At 36.8% G+C, this 15,669-nt stretch overlaps 1 protein-coding gene and 2 long non-coding RNA genes across 4 annotated transcripts in view; all 3 read right to left on the minus strand.

Moving 5' to 3' along the window:
• Positions 1 to 89: 89 nt before the first annotated feature.
• LOC143738607 (uncharacterized) lies at positions 90 to 465 on the minus strand. The gene is made up of 3 exons (XR_013203920.1): positions 349 to 465; positions 218 to 268; positions 90 to 131 (listed from the first exon to the last, which is right to left on the minus strand). It is a non-coding gene; the product is annotated as an uncharacterized LOC143738607 (long non-coding RNA).
• Positions 466 to 526: 61 nt separating this feature from the next.
• LOC143738606 (uncharacterized) lies at positions 527 to 1,071 on the minus strand. Its single transcript, XR_013203919.1, has 4 exons — positions 1,040 to 1,071; positions 880 to 950; positions 610 to 786; positions 527 to 546 (listed from the first exon to the last, which is right to left on the minus strand). It is a non-coding gene; the product is annotated as an uncharacterized LOC143738606 (long non-coding RNA).
• Positions 1,072 to 7,446: 6,375 nt separating this feature from the next.
• Positions 7,447 to 15,669, minus strand: part of LOC143738619 (5-hydroxytryptamine receptor 3C-like) — a 69,336-nt gene continuing 61,113 nt past the window's right edge. For both annotated transcript variants that reach the window (XM_077230638.1, XM_077230635.1), the window contains exon 5: positions 7,447 to 7,816. In XM_077230638.1, coding sequence (XP_077086753.1) covers positions 7,593 to 7,816 — 224 coding nt within the window. In that variant the 3' untranslated portion in view covers positions 7,447 to 7,592. The remainder of the gene's footprint in view (positions 7,817 to 15,669) is intronic.

The following is a 15,669-nucleotide window of genomic DNA, read 5'->3' on the forward strand; positions in this document are numbered from 1 at the left end:
CTACTTACATTTTTCTCAAGCTGTTGGATTTCCAGCTCCAACTTTCTCATCTTGAGTTTTTTATATTGGATGTCAGTATCTATGGCCTACATTTGTTTCAGGAGATACCTTTTGTAGACTCCCTTTATGTTCTGGGTTTTGTAGGAGCAGACATTTAAGTTTTCTCAGTTTGATCTAGTGCTCTTGGCACTTTTTTTTGTAATTTTTTAATACTCACTTGGTCACATGTGGTCCCAGACTGAGAGGGCTCTAGAAGGGTGTCAGCATCCTGTTGCCAAAAATGGAAATACACAATTTAGCATCTCACAGGTAGGCTTTTAAATATATAATGTGGAAATCTGTGCCTACCTCAGGCCTCCTTGAACATACTGACACAGTCTCCTCATCCTCCTCAAAAGTAGATGGGCCTTCAACCTAAAACCATTAATTAAACTTGGTTTAATAAATCACCACTTGAAAAATCAGTGCTTTAAACTCATACTGTCATACTCACAGGGTTCAGCCTGATATCTGGTGGATCCAGAAAGCACACAGAATTTGGCATCACTATAAAACAAAAAGATTTAGTTAGGAATTCAAGAATAAAAATAAATAAAATAAACAAAATACCTTTTAAGTAGTGATCTCTTATACTGGATGGAATGGATCCAGATGCTGTTCCCCCCTCTACTCCCTCAAAGACAGGCCTCCCTTTATTCAGGTCTAACGCCAGCTCCTCTGCAGGAGTAAAGTTGGCTGTTGGTGGCCCTCCCCCAGTGCCAGCAACCTCACTCTTCTTTTTGGCAGCTGCAATTATTAAACATCATGAGACTGGACAGTTGTAACATCAAGCTGGTTATGCTTAAGTACTTGCATAGCTACTTTATGAGTAATACTTACCATTCTGAACAATATTTTTATATTTTATTTTCACCTGCTGCCATGTTCTTTTTTCTTCACTTAATTTGCTGCTGTAAAAGTTACACAATGTATTGTGACAAACATTTAATTTAACTTTAATAAAATATAGTAATGTAGGCCTACATTAATTGCTACTTACGCATTGAGACGATCAGCAATTTCCTGCCAGCCCTTTTCTCTCGTTTTATTAATTGCTGCGGTATTTCCTTTTTTTGTAATCATATGTTTAAATTCTTCGTAAGATTCGAGAAGTAATTGCTGCTCAGTTGTCGTGAACATCGCTGCTCTCTCCTTCCCTTTAGTTGCCATGTTAAATTGATGAATCTATGCTCCACCATCAGGGCTTCTTAAGAATAGCGTGCACGCGCAATTATCTAGACTAGATAAACCTGGTTCAAATTAGTGAGATTGCGTGAACTTGAATTACCTTTTATGAAACCGCCTTAAACCCCAACTGATTTGTTAGGTTAATTCAAGTCGGGTTTTGGAGCTTAATACCCGCTTTTCTAAGCTTCTTTTATGAAACAACCCTCCGGTGGCGATGTTATGCAAAACAATACAGGCAAGGATTATGTTGCATGCCACCTTGGGTTGTACTCGCAAGTAATTAAGACACGCAAACCATCTCTTCAGGACTCCGTTTAAGCGCTCAATGGCACATCTTGTTTTGCGATGTGAGGAGTTAAAGCGTGCCTGCTCAGGTGTGTTTGCAACTGGAAAAGGGGTCATTAGCCATGGTAGGAGTGGATACCAGTTCAGGGATGTCCAAACTCAGTCCTGGAGGATCACTGTCCTGCAGTTTTTAGCTCCAACCCCAATTAAACACACCTGGACCACCAGCTAATCAAGGTCTTATAGGCTAGAAACTTCCAGGCAGGTGTGTTGAGTCTGGCTAGAGCTAAACTCTGCAGGACAGTGGGCCTCCAGGACTGAGTTTGGACACCCCTGCTTTAGGTGATCGGCTTGACTCTTTAAAATTTTTATGTTAGATGCTGTCTTTGTCACACTGTTTACCAAAATACATAATTTTTGGCAAAAGGAACCATAAACAAAGACTACCAGGTGATATACATCTCATCATAATAAAGAAATAACTTTAACAAATGTCTGACCAAAAGAGATTACTTGCAACTACTTTTTTTGCCAAAGATCAAACATTCTGAATTTTAGTTTCTAAATAAATTGGGAGAAAATTAAACTTAGAGACACACAATAACAACAATGGTGACATGCTTCATGCTGCAATGCATACTGGGAGCCATTAGTTTTATAATATGGTGACTCCCAGCATACATTGAAGCATGTCACCATTGTTGAGATTCATATGCTCAATCTTGATGTCTATGTGTGTCTATAATAAGAAACCCACAATGTATTTTAAAAAACAAAATTCAGGATGTCTGATCTGTGGCATGAAGTTATTATTGGAAAAATTAATCTAGTATTATTAACAAATAATCCTTTTTGAACAGGGATGAGATTAATAAATCATCCTATTATTTGTTAATTATCACAATAAGACAATAATTATACAATCTCTATACAGCTATCATCGATCCTATAGCGATGGTTTTGTACACAGTCTTTATGTTATCTATGAGTCGTGCAGTGGTGGGGTGGTTCAGGGAAGATCAACACTGTAATACATTCATGATTCTGTCACGATAATGGCACTGTGTGAAAATTATACAAACAAATTCCGCTAGCCCTGTTCGTGTGGTGATGCATAGGCTTCTAAATAACTGAAGATAAGTGTCCAACTGCAAGGCAAAATTACAAAATGTTTGTTTGTCACAGCAAGTACAGCAGATATAATATAATCAGTCATTGTGAGGAATCAGAATAGCTGCGTTTCCACTGTCAGGCCAAAAGCGGGCGTGCTAGTGCGCGCCAGGGCCAGCCACGTTTCCATTGGCACTTCCGGGGCTTGATCCGGCCTCACCGGGGCTTCCACTGGTCCAACGGCCAGGGTTTTCTGGGCTTTCTCAACCTGGGTTTGAGGAGTGGTTATGAACAGAGGTATAGTATACCTGAGTCTGGAGACAGCAGCGCCGGATGATTCTGGTAGCTAACATCAGCATTAAAGACTTTTAAAATCATTTACATCAAAACTCACGTTCATGTTTGAATGCCTTCATTCAATTGGTGTGGTCCAATGTGGATTCCGATCTCCATATAAGGTAGAAATATTTATAAGCGATGCAAAAGACCATGCACGCTAACCATTACCATAGTAAACATGGTAAATATGAATGCTTGAAGAAATCAGACAAATCATAAAGGCTATCACAATCTTGTTTTTATTTTATCTGTCAGTAGCCTGTTACATCTTGTCTCTTTATACCGGACTATCATAAAATAACCCAGTGGGCACCTTGACATCAATATGACATCAAACATTATGTCAAAATGATGTCACGAAATAGGTCAAAAACTAAAGTCATATTGATGTCAAAGTGTCGATGTCAATTTGATGTCAAGATTTTGACCTCTGATGATGTGATTAATTGAGTGATGATTGGCCAATATTGAAGACACCTGATGTTAACAAGCAGAATCACTGAAGGACAAAAACACAATTTTAAGTCACCATTTTGGTGATCAATGTTTTCTTTAGTTGGGCTCTTTACTCAACAGTTTTTAACTTTAGATTTTGTTTGGCTGCTGAAACTGAATGGTGAACAGCCAGATGAACAAAGTATAAAGGTGATCTGATGGTGTTGGTTATGTTTAGACAATCATCATTTGACCTGAGTCACTGAACTCATTTAGAGTCTAATCTCTGATTTAGATTATATTGGTAATTACAGCATCAAGGTATTGTGCAGCATATAATCCTTAATTTTTAAGTTAATCCAAAGAAGTTCCTAAAAGTTGTTCTGATAAAACAAATGTGTTTTTTAGGCACACACAGACATCTAGAATCAGTGTATGAATCTCAACAATGGTGACAAACAAAATATTCAATTAGGAAAAGGAAATTCCTAAAACAAATCAGATCATAATTTATACCACAAAAGATGATGGGAGCCATGAATGAGTTTTGATTGGTTGCACCCAGAATGCACTGCAACTTATTATTGTCACCCTTATTGAGATTCACAGGCTAATTATTGATGTCAGTGTGTCTAAATAAAAAAATGTTTTGAAGTCTTCCGATCAGAACAGCTTTTAAGAAATGTTTTGGATTGCATTGAAAATGCTGATAATTGTTTGCTGTAGAATCACAGTGTTCCTGTAATAAACAAGGTGAAGACACTCTATTTGACTTGAGTGATTTAGGTCAAGTGATGATTAGGTGTCACCTGATCACCTTTTCTCAATGTTCATCTGGCAGTGATATTTACATCAGCCAAAATACAATGAAATATTAAAAGTATAGGGGTCAAGAGCCCAACTAAAGCAAACACTGTTCACCAAAATGCTGGCTTAAAAATTGCATTTTCTCCTTTGTTGATTCTGCTTGTTAACATCAGGTGTCTTCAATAATCACATCAGCAGAGGTCAAAATCTTGTCATCAAATTGACATTGACACTTTGACGTCAATATGACTTTCATTTTTGACCTATTTTGTGACGTCATTTTGACATAATGTTTGTTGTCATATTGATGTTAAATTGATGTCAAGGTGTCCGCTGGGAAATCACCTTTTTTTGGGGGAGATTCCTCTTGTAGATTCAAAAATCTTGCTTTTTCCCCTGTAGTTTAATTTCATGAAAACAGACACCAGTTATTAAGAGATCTCTCGTATTTATTTTACCATTTTATATAGGACATAGGAGGGAGTGACAGTGGAACAAACAAAGGTCTTCATTTCAGCCTTTCAGTGTCCCTGCCGTGGACAAAGAGTTTTCAGTTTTTATATGCTGACTAAAAAAAACTGCATTACCATAGAAACACATACATTTCCAGAGAAACAAGTGGTTCCCATTAACATAGGAATGTATATACTATGTTCGGTGGACAACACTGCATATACATTTCAGTCTCTATCTCTTCCTGCACACACTCAAAATCACCCAAAGTCTCTCTCCCCCACATCTCCCCACAATCCCAAGGATTAAAAATGATTGTGAATATAAATAAAATGTAATAATACAGATACATAATACTACTGATTATGAATATTAATAAAGAGTAATAATAATAGTAAAAAAAATATTAAATAATTAAATTTTAGTCTTCAGTCCCTCCTCTGAAACTACGACAGTCAGTTCCACATGTCACTCCACCAGTGGCCAGCTAATGAAGCGATAGTGAGGGAAAGGACAAGCAGACCAAGAAATAAACATAAAGGACAGAAGAATAGAAACAGAAACGAGAACAAAAACAAAGAAAACAAAACAAAGAACAAAGAACCTCAACCCATGTTATGTTCCCACACTATGAGTCATTTAACATCTATGTGTAAGCATTTAAAATAAACCCCAATCATCTAAGAAAAGAAAAACTAATAATGATTCTGCCAGTGCCTGAACTCATTAAGTTCTTAACTCCTTCAGTTCCTGGCCAAAATAACAACCTGAAATAAATGTTGATGTTAAAGGATCCTATCCCTTGGGGTTGAAAATCGGTAAGCAGGTGTTAAATGTTTGTGAGGTTGTGTTTTGTAAGTAATGTAGCATGTGTAAAATCTCCCATTTCACTCTGTGTATCCCATTCTCTGTTCTATCCATTTGGTCAGTAATAACCAATTTGACAGGTTTGGTACTTTTCTTTCTAGTAACACATATAATGAGTTTTATTACTAACAGTCAGAGACAAAAAAACTCCTACCATAGTCAAAACTATACATTCCGACCATGATAAATTCCGGAATTTATCCGAAATTTCGTGCTAATTTCCTCTTGGACATCAATTTAGCTACTCCATTCGCTACGATTACATGACCCATTACGTGAATTCCATCCTCTTGAGCTGCCTTAATACTTCCTTTAACTCTCTTAACCATTTCAAAGAGTTCATAATTCCTCTCCTCCACCAAATCATTATTCCACCACTTTGGATCTAACTGCAACTATTGCACATGTGGAACATGAATTCCACCCAATTAAAGAGGATAGACTATCTCAACACAAAATGGATCAGGAGGAATTGGACACAACTTTCCTCCGAATATCATATTTTCAATTATTTAATCATGTAAAATTCACCAATGTGTTTCTGATACCTGCCATGCACCCATGATCATGCCATGCTTGATCTAAAGAAACTACTTCCCAAACTGCAGATCCATTAAGAGATAGACTAAAAATTGTAGAGCATGAGCAAATTACCCACTCATGTTCCTCAAATCATTAGTGTTTCACCTTCAGCCCAATATCTTATTATCCTTCCTAATCTAATTACTGAATTACCTTGTCTAACACCCATTGATTGGAATCTAACTGTCAAAATATTGCGCTTCCCATATTGAGGCCATATCATAATTAAAGGTAATTTTCCAGAAACTGACAACGAATTTTTATTAATGGCGATTTCAACTAATGGAACATGTTTAGCAGAAGTCAAAATAAGTTGATTACCGAAAACCAATAACAAAGATTCCCACTATTCGCTCAGGAACTTGTCCCATTCAAATAACTTGAATATCCTCTACACAGGATTGCATAACACTGCTTCAGTGTTAAAGTTAATGAGATAATTAAGTGATTAATTGAGTGATGACTGAGCATTATTGAAGACACCTGATGTTTAACCAGCAGAATCACTGAGGGAGAAAAATCACGATTTTAAGTCACCATTAAGGATCAGTGTTTGCTTTAGTTGGGCAGTTGACCCTTAAAGTTTTAAACTTCAGAAATTATTTTGACAGTTATAATTGAGTTATAACAGCCAGATAAATAGAGTAAAGGTGATCTGCTGCTGTTGGTCATGTTGTAATATAATCATTATTTAAACTGAAGCACTAATCTCTTACTTAAATTATTGTTTAGAGCATAAGATCTAGCATTTTAAACATAAACCAAAGAAATTCTGAAAAGTAGTTCTGATTTAAAAAATATATATATATATTTAAGGCTCATACAGACAATAACATTCAGTTAATGAATCTCAACAATGGTGACAAAAAGAATATTCAATTAGGAAAAGTAAATTAAGACAATTCAGAACATATTTTATTCATACATCAATGCATAATGGGAACAATGAATGAGTTTTGATTGGTGGTACCCAGAATGCACTGCAACATGCTTTATTATTGTCACCATTGTTGAGATTCACAGGCTGATTATTGATGTCATATACAGATTTTTTCCCCCTATGGTTGAAAAAAATCAATTAAGATCTGTGGCACAAACATATTGCTGGTGAAAATAATCTGTTGATAACAAATAACTGCTAATGATCAGCAATACAATTAGTTAAGGCTTTTTTTTGCAACAAATTACATAAAGACTGTTACAAAGATTACAAAGACTGTTACAAAGATTACAAAGTCAAATAAAAAGTCGTCAAACTACCAACTGAAATACACACTGATCAACATAATGGTGACCGAACATTTTCTATAAAACACCGGTATCTAAACCTCTGTAAATTCTCTGCTGTGTGTGAGTCTATCACCGAGTGCGTTTTTTGTCTGCATCTTTGTGTTTTGCCAATGTATTCTTTTGTGATAAAATCTGTAAACTGTATAAACTCTGAATAAAAAGTTAGTATTATGTGATATCTCAAGTATAAGACATCACTATGTAATCCAAAGCGTCAAAAGCACAGACAGAAACACAATAAAAGTGATTGTGTAAAGAACCAAGAAGATCTTATCTATTAATCTTGATGCAATGATCAAGGACAGACATTTCTTTTCTCGACGCGCAGCGAGGATCTGCTTCAGAAGGTCGGGGATAAAAGACTGCTCTTCATTCTGATCTCTAACTGAGGCTGGAGGGTTCTGCAGGTCGCTTACATCATCTGTGAGAGGAAGAAAGCAAAGCACGGCTCTGGATAAACTGTTTTGTCTGAATAATCTCATATGTGTACAACTTTTTGTTGTGGAATCTTTTTGATACTCCATTATAGAAAAACAAATGAACTTCACGTGTGGTTTTGGGGTGGCTTGTTTCATACGGAATTACATGGTTTTACATGTGCTATTTCCATCCATCCACCCATTATCCAAACTGTTTGTACTATTTTAAGGTCACAGGGATTCTGGAACAAGTTCATTTGTTTTTCATGGAGACTAATTTACTCAAAGATTAATTTTATTTGCTTTTCTTCGTATATGTACCAAAGTGACAGAGCAAACAAATCTAAAACTTAATTTCACTAATAAACCTTAATTTGTGAAGTAAAAGTATAAAATACAAGAAAATGTTACTCATAATCAGATGCGGTGTCGACTCTTACCATCTGATCCACTATCAGTAGATGTTATTTTCAATGATTTCTTCTCAGCTCCTTTAGCCTTCAGATAATTCACAAAGATAGTCTCCACAATGCCGATGCCAATGAGACAGAAAATCGCAAGGCAGTAAATCCCTGTGAAGGCATCAAGATATACAGCAAAAACTCCAGTGTTAAATTAACTCTCCTGGGAGTTTATTTGAATCCAGACTCACGATTGTTAAAGTGTTAAAATATACGTGTGTTAAATTAACATTCAAGATGGTTAAAGTTAATGAGCTAATTAAGTGATTTATTAAGTGATGAATGAGCATTATTGAAGACACCTGATGTTAACAAGCAGAATCACCAAAGGAGAAGAGCTATTTCGGTGTTTGCTTTATTTGGGCTCGTGACCCTTAAACTATTAACATTAGATTTAGTTGTTAGCTGTTGTACCTGAGTTATAACTGCTAGATAAACAAATAGAAAAGCCGATCAGTTAGTGTTAGTTAGGTTTTGACATAATTATAATTTTAACAAAATCAAAAAACTCTTTTAGATAACTTTGTTGATTAAAGCAGCCCTTTGTTTCTATAGCAATCAACAACCAACATATTCAACATAATCCATAGTATTTCTTAAAAACAGTTCTGATCAAATTATTTTTGAAAAGTATTGTATTGAGACACACTGACATCAATAATCAGCCTGTCTATCTCAACAATGGTGACAATAATAAAGCAAGTTGCAGTGCATTCTGGGTGCCACCAATCAAAACTCATTCATAGGTCCCATCATGCATTGCGGTATGAATAAATTATGATCTGAATTGTCTTAGTAATTTCCTTTTCCTAATTGAATATTCTTTTTGTCACCATTGTTGAGATTCATACACTGACTGTGTGTGTTGTGTGTGTGACTGTTGATGTCTGTGTGTGCCTAGAAATAATAGTGTGTATTTTTTAACCCTTATAACACAGAGGTCTCCAAACTCCGTAATGGAGAGCCACTGTCCTGCAGAGTTTAGCTCCAACCCTGATATAATTATATAACCTGAACATCTTTCTTTCTAGCTTTCACTTTAAAGCTCAACTTGTCTTCTCTTTTTGTGATAATGAAGTAGGAGGCCACATCCAGCGCGAGGAAGTAAGACACTGGTACTAAAATGATTATGACATACAGTTGATGTCTCCTTTTTATCTTGATCTGTCATGAAGAGAGACAGATTAATTGTTAACATATTATATATTTCAGTAAACACTGTTACGAAGATCATAAACTCACAATGTCGGTCAAATCTCAAACTGCACAACTAAATGAAACATTGATCACCATAATGGTGACCAACTATTTTAAATAAAACATCAACATCTAAACCTCTGTTAATTCTCACTAAGAACTTCTGCTGAGATCTTGAGAGATTTATTGTCTTTTTTTATTTTCAGTTGATTTAAGACGATCATTGTTGTTGTTTGATTCAATGCCCTTTAGACGGGAACGCGACGGTGGAGTGTTTTTAAGATTTCCACTCTAGAGGGTGGTTTCACTTTTTTGCGTTTTTAAGCCCGAAAAAAAAGCTGTCTCCGTGTAAACGAAAGGCACATCTGATAAAATATTTTTACGTTTTCATCCAGAATCGTTCTCGTATAAACAGGGCCTAACACTGATTTACCATTGTATCGACTGTTGCTTGCCATCTGGGACTCTAATCAAACACACCTGAACGAGCTAATCAGTGTCTTCAGGATTACTAGAAAGCTAAAGCCAGGAGAGTTTATCAGGGTTGGATCTAAACTCTGCAGAGCTGTGGCCCTCCAGGACCGAGTTTGGAGACCCCTGATTTAACATATTGATCATAAATGTAAATATATTTTCTTTCCATAACTGTATACACACTAACAGGCCAGGCACAGATGATCTCAGTTAACTAATAATGAAATAAGAACAGGGAGTCAGGATTAATCTTTTGTTGTGTTTCCCTCTGCTGGACAGGTCATCTGTGCCAAGAGGCATCACTTTGATTTGATATGAGAAGCATTAGGGCTGCACGATTTGGGGAAAATGTCATATTGCAATTATTGAGGTCAATATTGTGATTGCAATATAATAAACAAATGGTTTAATGAGTCAACTTGCTTGTTTCTCAAGGAAAATGCACACACAGATTAGTTATAATGCTGAAATGTGTATTTCTCAACTCAAACTAGCAGCAACAACTAAACTGGCGCTCACCCAGTGGTCCGTGTGGGTCTAATGCCCCAGTGTAGTGATCAGGACACTATACTACTATACTATATAGAGCACCGTCCTTCAGATGAGATGTAAAACCGAGGTCCTGACTCTCTGTGGTCATTAAAAATCTCATGGCACTTATCGTAAAGAGCAGGGGTGTAACCCCGGTGTCCTAACCACATTCCCTCCATTGGCCCTTTCCAATCATGGCCTCCTAATAATACCCATCCATTGAATTGTCTCTATCACTCTCTCTCCTCTCTCCACCTATAGCTGGTATGTGGTGAGCGCACTGACACTGTTGTACTGTTGCTGCACACTGGTGGTGGTTGAGGAGAGCTCCCGATATGATTGTGAAACGCATTGGGTGTACAGTTATACATATGAAAGCACTGTCATGTCCACACATGCATTTATCTATTTCATAAAATCGCAGCATTTTACATCATATAATCGCATAGGCTTGATATTGAGATATTATTAATCGTGAAGCACTAGAAGCATTGACGGTTCTGCTTTAAATCCTTAAATTCTCAACTTCTAAAGAGAATACTCTAAGTTAATTAATATTTTTTGATTGTTGTGATTTAATTTGTGTTTCAAAAAATAAGCGATATGATATTAAATAATCAGGTCAAAGTTAGACTCACCAATCAGAGGGATACCGTCAGCCATAGAGGGCAGTGTGCTACTAAGAATCAGCAGCAACACAGAAATAGACAGCAGTAAAGTCACTTTAAAGCTCAACTTGTCTGCTCTTTTTGTGATAATGAGGTAGGAGGCCACATCCATCGCGAGGAAGAAAGATACTGGTACTATAATGCTTATTATATACAGTTGAGGTCTCCTTTTTATGTTGATCTGTCATAGAGAGAGAGAGAGAGAGAGAGAGAGAGAGAGAGAGAGAGAGTAACTACCATCACAATGGATTTGATGTTGGCTATGTAAATAACATTAGGTGAATAAATAAATTAAATAAGGGTGGGCAGTATAACAGAAAAAACAGTATAGTCTTATCTTACCTTATCACCAGTAATAATTGAATTAGACAGCACTCTAATCATATTTGTTACTAGTAAGAATTGAATTAGTCTGGTAATATATCATCCCTAAATAAATATAAAATAAAATTGTTTTCATTTTAATGGTGAAAAAGTAAAAAAAAAAATTAATTCAATCTTGGTTAGAATTAAACAAATATGTGGTTTCCACACTGGAGAGGCAAACTTTGTGCAGAGGTAACAGAGAAGAGTACACAGTGTCAAGTATTGTATTGTAAGAGTATTGTACACAGTGAGAGTTGTAAACTTAAATGCAGGATTTGTTGTGTATATTTTCAAAATTGCTTCCTTGATCAACACAATGGGCCCTTTCATAAACTCGGAGCAATGCGGCGCCAGGTGTGTTTTAGTTTCAGCCCGACGCAGTTTTCATTTTCACGTCCCGTTGTTTAAATAGCAAATGCATTTGTGCTCATCTGTTCACCCATGGACTGCTGGTCTGAGAACCAGGTGTGTGTTCAGGTGCATTGTTGGACCGTCGCTATTTTGAGGAACTGAAATAGACTGTGCCATTGACCAACTGAAACCTGGTCTGAAGTCAATGGCACAGTATTTTTTTATTTTATTTAAGTATTTCTGAAGGAGGGACTTCATAGAACAAGGAAGTCACCGGCCCGTTTTTTGGACAGTGAAAACAGCGGTATACAGATAAGTAAATTGTGTGAAAAATACTGTGTTTTTACACGCGAAACATGAACACATGTTATATTGCTCACTGTAAACACAATCAAAGCTTCAAAAAAACATGAAGAAAGGGACCATTAACGAGTTCTGATTGTGCCAGCGGTTCCTGTGTTGTGATTCGACAGCAGCTTATCGCACGTTGCCCAGAAAGGTCACGCCTCTTACCATAAATTGGAGATGCATGCGCTGACCTTTATTGTAAAAATGTCAAACATATTACCATATCAATTTGAGCCTGAGTCAGACCCGGAGAACATAGATGAAGAGAATTGCTTAGAACCTGTTCAAACACTACTTTTACAGGATGTTTCACAGTGGTAAGCTGTTTATTTAGTAGTTGTCATACTTTTAATTGGTTAAAATGTAATGTTAAATGTTACAAACTGTTATAAAAGCTTGTGGTATATGTTTTTTTCCGTCGAATTAACGATGGTGTTGTTGAATTTTTAAAATAAGTCCATTGTTTATTCCTACCTTAGTTACATGTGTGCACGAGTTTTGATTAGTAATATCACTGGATATACAGTGTTTGTTACTGTGTTTAGCACAGTTACAATTTCGTACATAATAATAGCTTTGCAATGAATAAACAAACATGGCTTTTGAAGGAATACAACTTTGTCAAATGTTTAATTCAGTTTCATATATAAACTGAGAAAGTTCTGTAACTTGAATTTAGCATTCAGCTGTGGAGCACGAAACTCCTGTCTTATTCTGTGTCTCTATATACAGCTGTCAGACGGGTTTTCTTTCTATTGTAAGTTAAATGAAACATGTTAATGAAACTCTTGGAGACTCTCGCAAGCTTTTGTCTTAGCAAGAGAGAGAATCCTGTCACTCCTGTTCTGGAGTCTCAGGGTTTGAATAAGTTTCTCCCTCTCTCTTTTAATACAGGTTCCTAAACTGGTATACGAGTTTCCACCATCACAATGTAATCCCTCCCTATTATAATGTATATATATTACAATGTTTGACTCAAGAAGTCAGACGATGTTGGAATGACTGCAGCTACCGACAAGCAATAAAGAACTTCTGCTTGGAAAACTTCCACCGTCTCCTGGTCTGAGCTTCTAACTTTTCTACAAAGAAAAAGATCACTACACTTTACTACAGCAAGTAACGTTACATAAACATAGAACAATGATTCGCGTTGCTGCAGCTAAACGATCGTGATTAAACAGTAAACATTAGATATAATCAACAAATAATTGAAACTGATCATTACAAACACCAACAATCGATGGTGTCTGATTGAATTACTACACTTATTTAAAAGGTTTGTTGGATTAGTTTCAATTCCCATCTAGTTAACAAAGCTAAACAGCGTTGCACTTTGTGTAATCAGTTACAGAAACGGTTAAACGCACCAACTTAAATAATAAAATACACTTACCGGTTGTGGTCCATAAACAACGCCTTCTCCAGACAAAGAGGGAACTGCTCCCTCTTTCAAGAACAATCTTTGTGCGTATCCGGCATTAAATCCGGCATTAAACTGATTGAAAATGAGGAAGCTGTCCTCGGCAAAATGTGCTGTACATAGTATTAAATGAGGATTATATTTTTCAGGAACCGAGTTAAACATAAATTGTAACAATTGATCTCTAAGCACAGCATCCCTGGGAAGGCCAAACAAAGGTGAATTGACTCCGGCATGAAAATAACAGTGTCTCGACGACATGGCGACAAACACACTCTACAAACTATACTCTTCCTCTTCTCTGTGTGAGCTCAACAAGACCACGCCCCCTTTTTTGTGTATTCCTGTGGGCGGAGATTGGTCAAAAAACTGTTCTAATTAGGTCATTAAAAAAGGAAGTAGAGGGATGTAGTCCAAACCGGACGTTCGCTGTAGGCTTTGAGAGGGGACTTCTGATAAATAAAATATCTCGCTAGGCATTGAACTTTGAGCTTTATAATTTTACAGGTATTATTTATGCTCTAACAGCAACATTACACACTAACTAGAGTTTGAAAAATGGAATCGTGAAGAAGGGGACCTTTAAAGAGCAAGTAATGTGTGCCTATAGGTGGGTCCACAAAGCGCTACACTTTGCCCCGTAGATGTTCTCACTTTAACCTTCAACCTCTCACACACACACATAGCTTTAACCTTTAACCTTAAAACTCTCTCTCTCTCTCACACACACGAACACACACACACACACACACACACACACACACACACACACACACACACACACACACACACACACACACACACACACACACACACACACACACAGCTTTAACCTCACGCTATATATATTACAATTATATATTGACTATATATTATAGTGTTTTTCGTTTTTGGTTATGGTTAAAAAACACTATAATATTTATTAGAGTCACCACAAAATTTGATCCAGATGCAGCTCACATGTAGGGGAACTTCACCGAAAAATGTTCTTCCTAGCTTATTTGGTTTCTGAGTTATTACATGTCAAATAAGAAAGATGTGTAAAATTATAACAGAAATGACTTCAAGGCTTAAAGGGTTAATGAATTGGGTGGCTCAATGATTGATGGGGAATATTTCTGTAATTATTAATCGCACTAAATTAACCCATTAAATTATAGCTGTAATATTTACACAAATCGACTTTCTAGCACCCTGCTGTACTTTCTGTGTATCTTGATGGATAAATATCTCGTCCAATCAGAATTCCCTTTGCAAAATATACCAATATTTTATTTTGTATGACTTCCCGTTGTGTTTTCTGTATTTGTTTTTAGACTTGCCATTGTGTCTATAATTTGTTGTTTTGTGATTTGTTGTTTTGTTTTGTACTTCTTGGGAACTGTGAAGTACTGAATTGAAGAGTTAGACCGTTAAACAGTTTTTCACCATTGCTATTTTCCAGATTTTTTGGGCGGGTCTAAAAACGGGGCTCGATGACGCACTGGAGCCCCTGAGCTCCTGGACACCCCCCTACTTGATGACGCACTAGAGCCACTGAGGCTGGCCGCTCCACTAACAATATAAATAGAGCACATTCACATCGGTTTGGCGCTCAGTCGTGAGTTACTGTCAGTACTATTATTAGTTACTACAGCCTACAGTTCGCTAGTTATGTCTTCGTCACGGAAATGCATACTACCTGGATGCGATCATGTACAAAACAGATCGGTGTCCTTATTTAAATTTCCTAAAAACGATCACATCAAGAAGAGGTGGATTAATTTTGTGAAGAGCCACCTTGATGGAGAGCTGAGGATCACCTCCAAAACCCGCCTCTGTAGTGATTATTTTACACGGGATAGTTTTATAAAATTTCGTCGGAGACAACTGGGATTCACTGATAATCCGCTGTTACTGGTGAATGGGGCCGAACCGACTATCTCCCGCCTCGGCCTTCATCCTCCCGTCGCGCCGACAACTGGTGCCATCATCGGCGGTTCGTGCCCACCAAGGAGTGTAAGTTTGTGTGCTTATGTTATAACGTTAATTAACCTAAT

This window comes from Siphateles boraxobius, unplaced genomic scaffold (genome assembly GCF_051911475.1).
Source record: "Siphateles boraxobius isolate OS27281-9 unplaced genomic scaffold, OSU_SipBor_1 15, whole genome shotgun sequence".
NCBI classification, from domain to species: domain Eukaryota; kingdom Metazoa; phylum Chordata; class Actinopteri; order Cypriniformes; family Leuciscidae; genus Siphateles; species Siphateles boraxobius.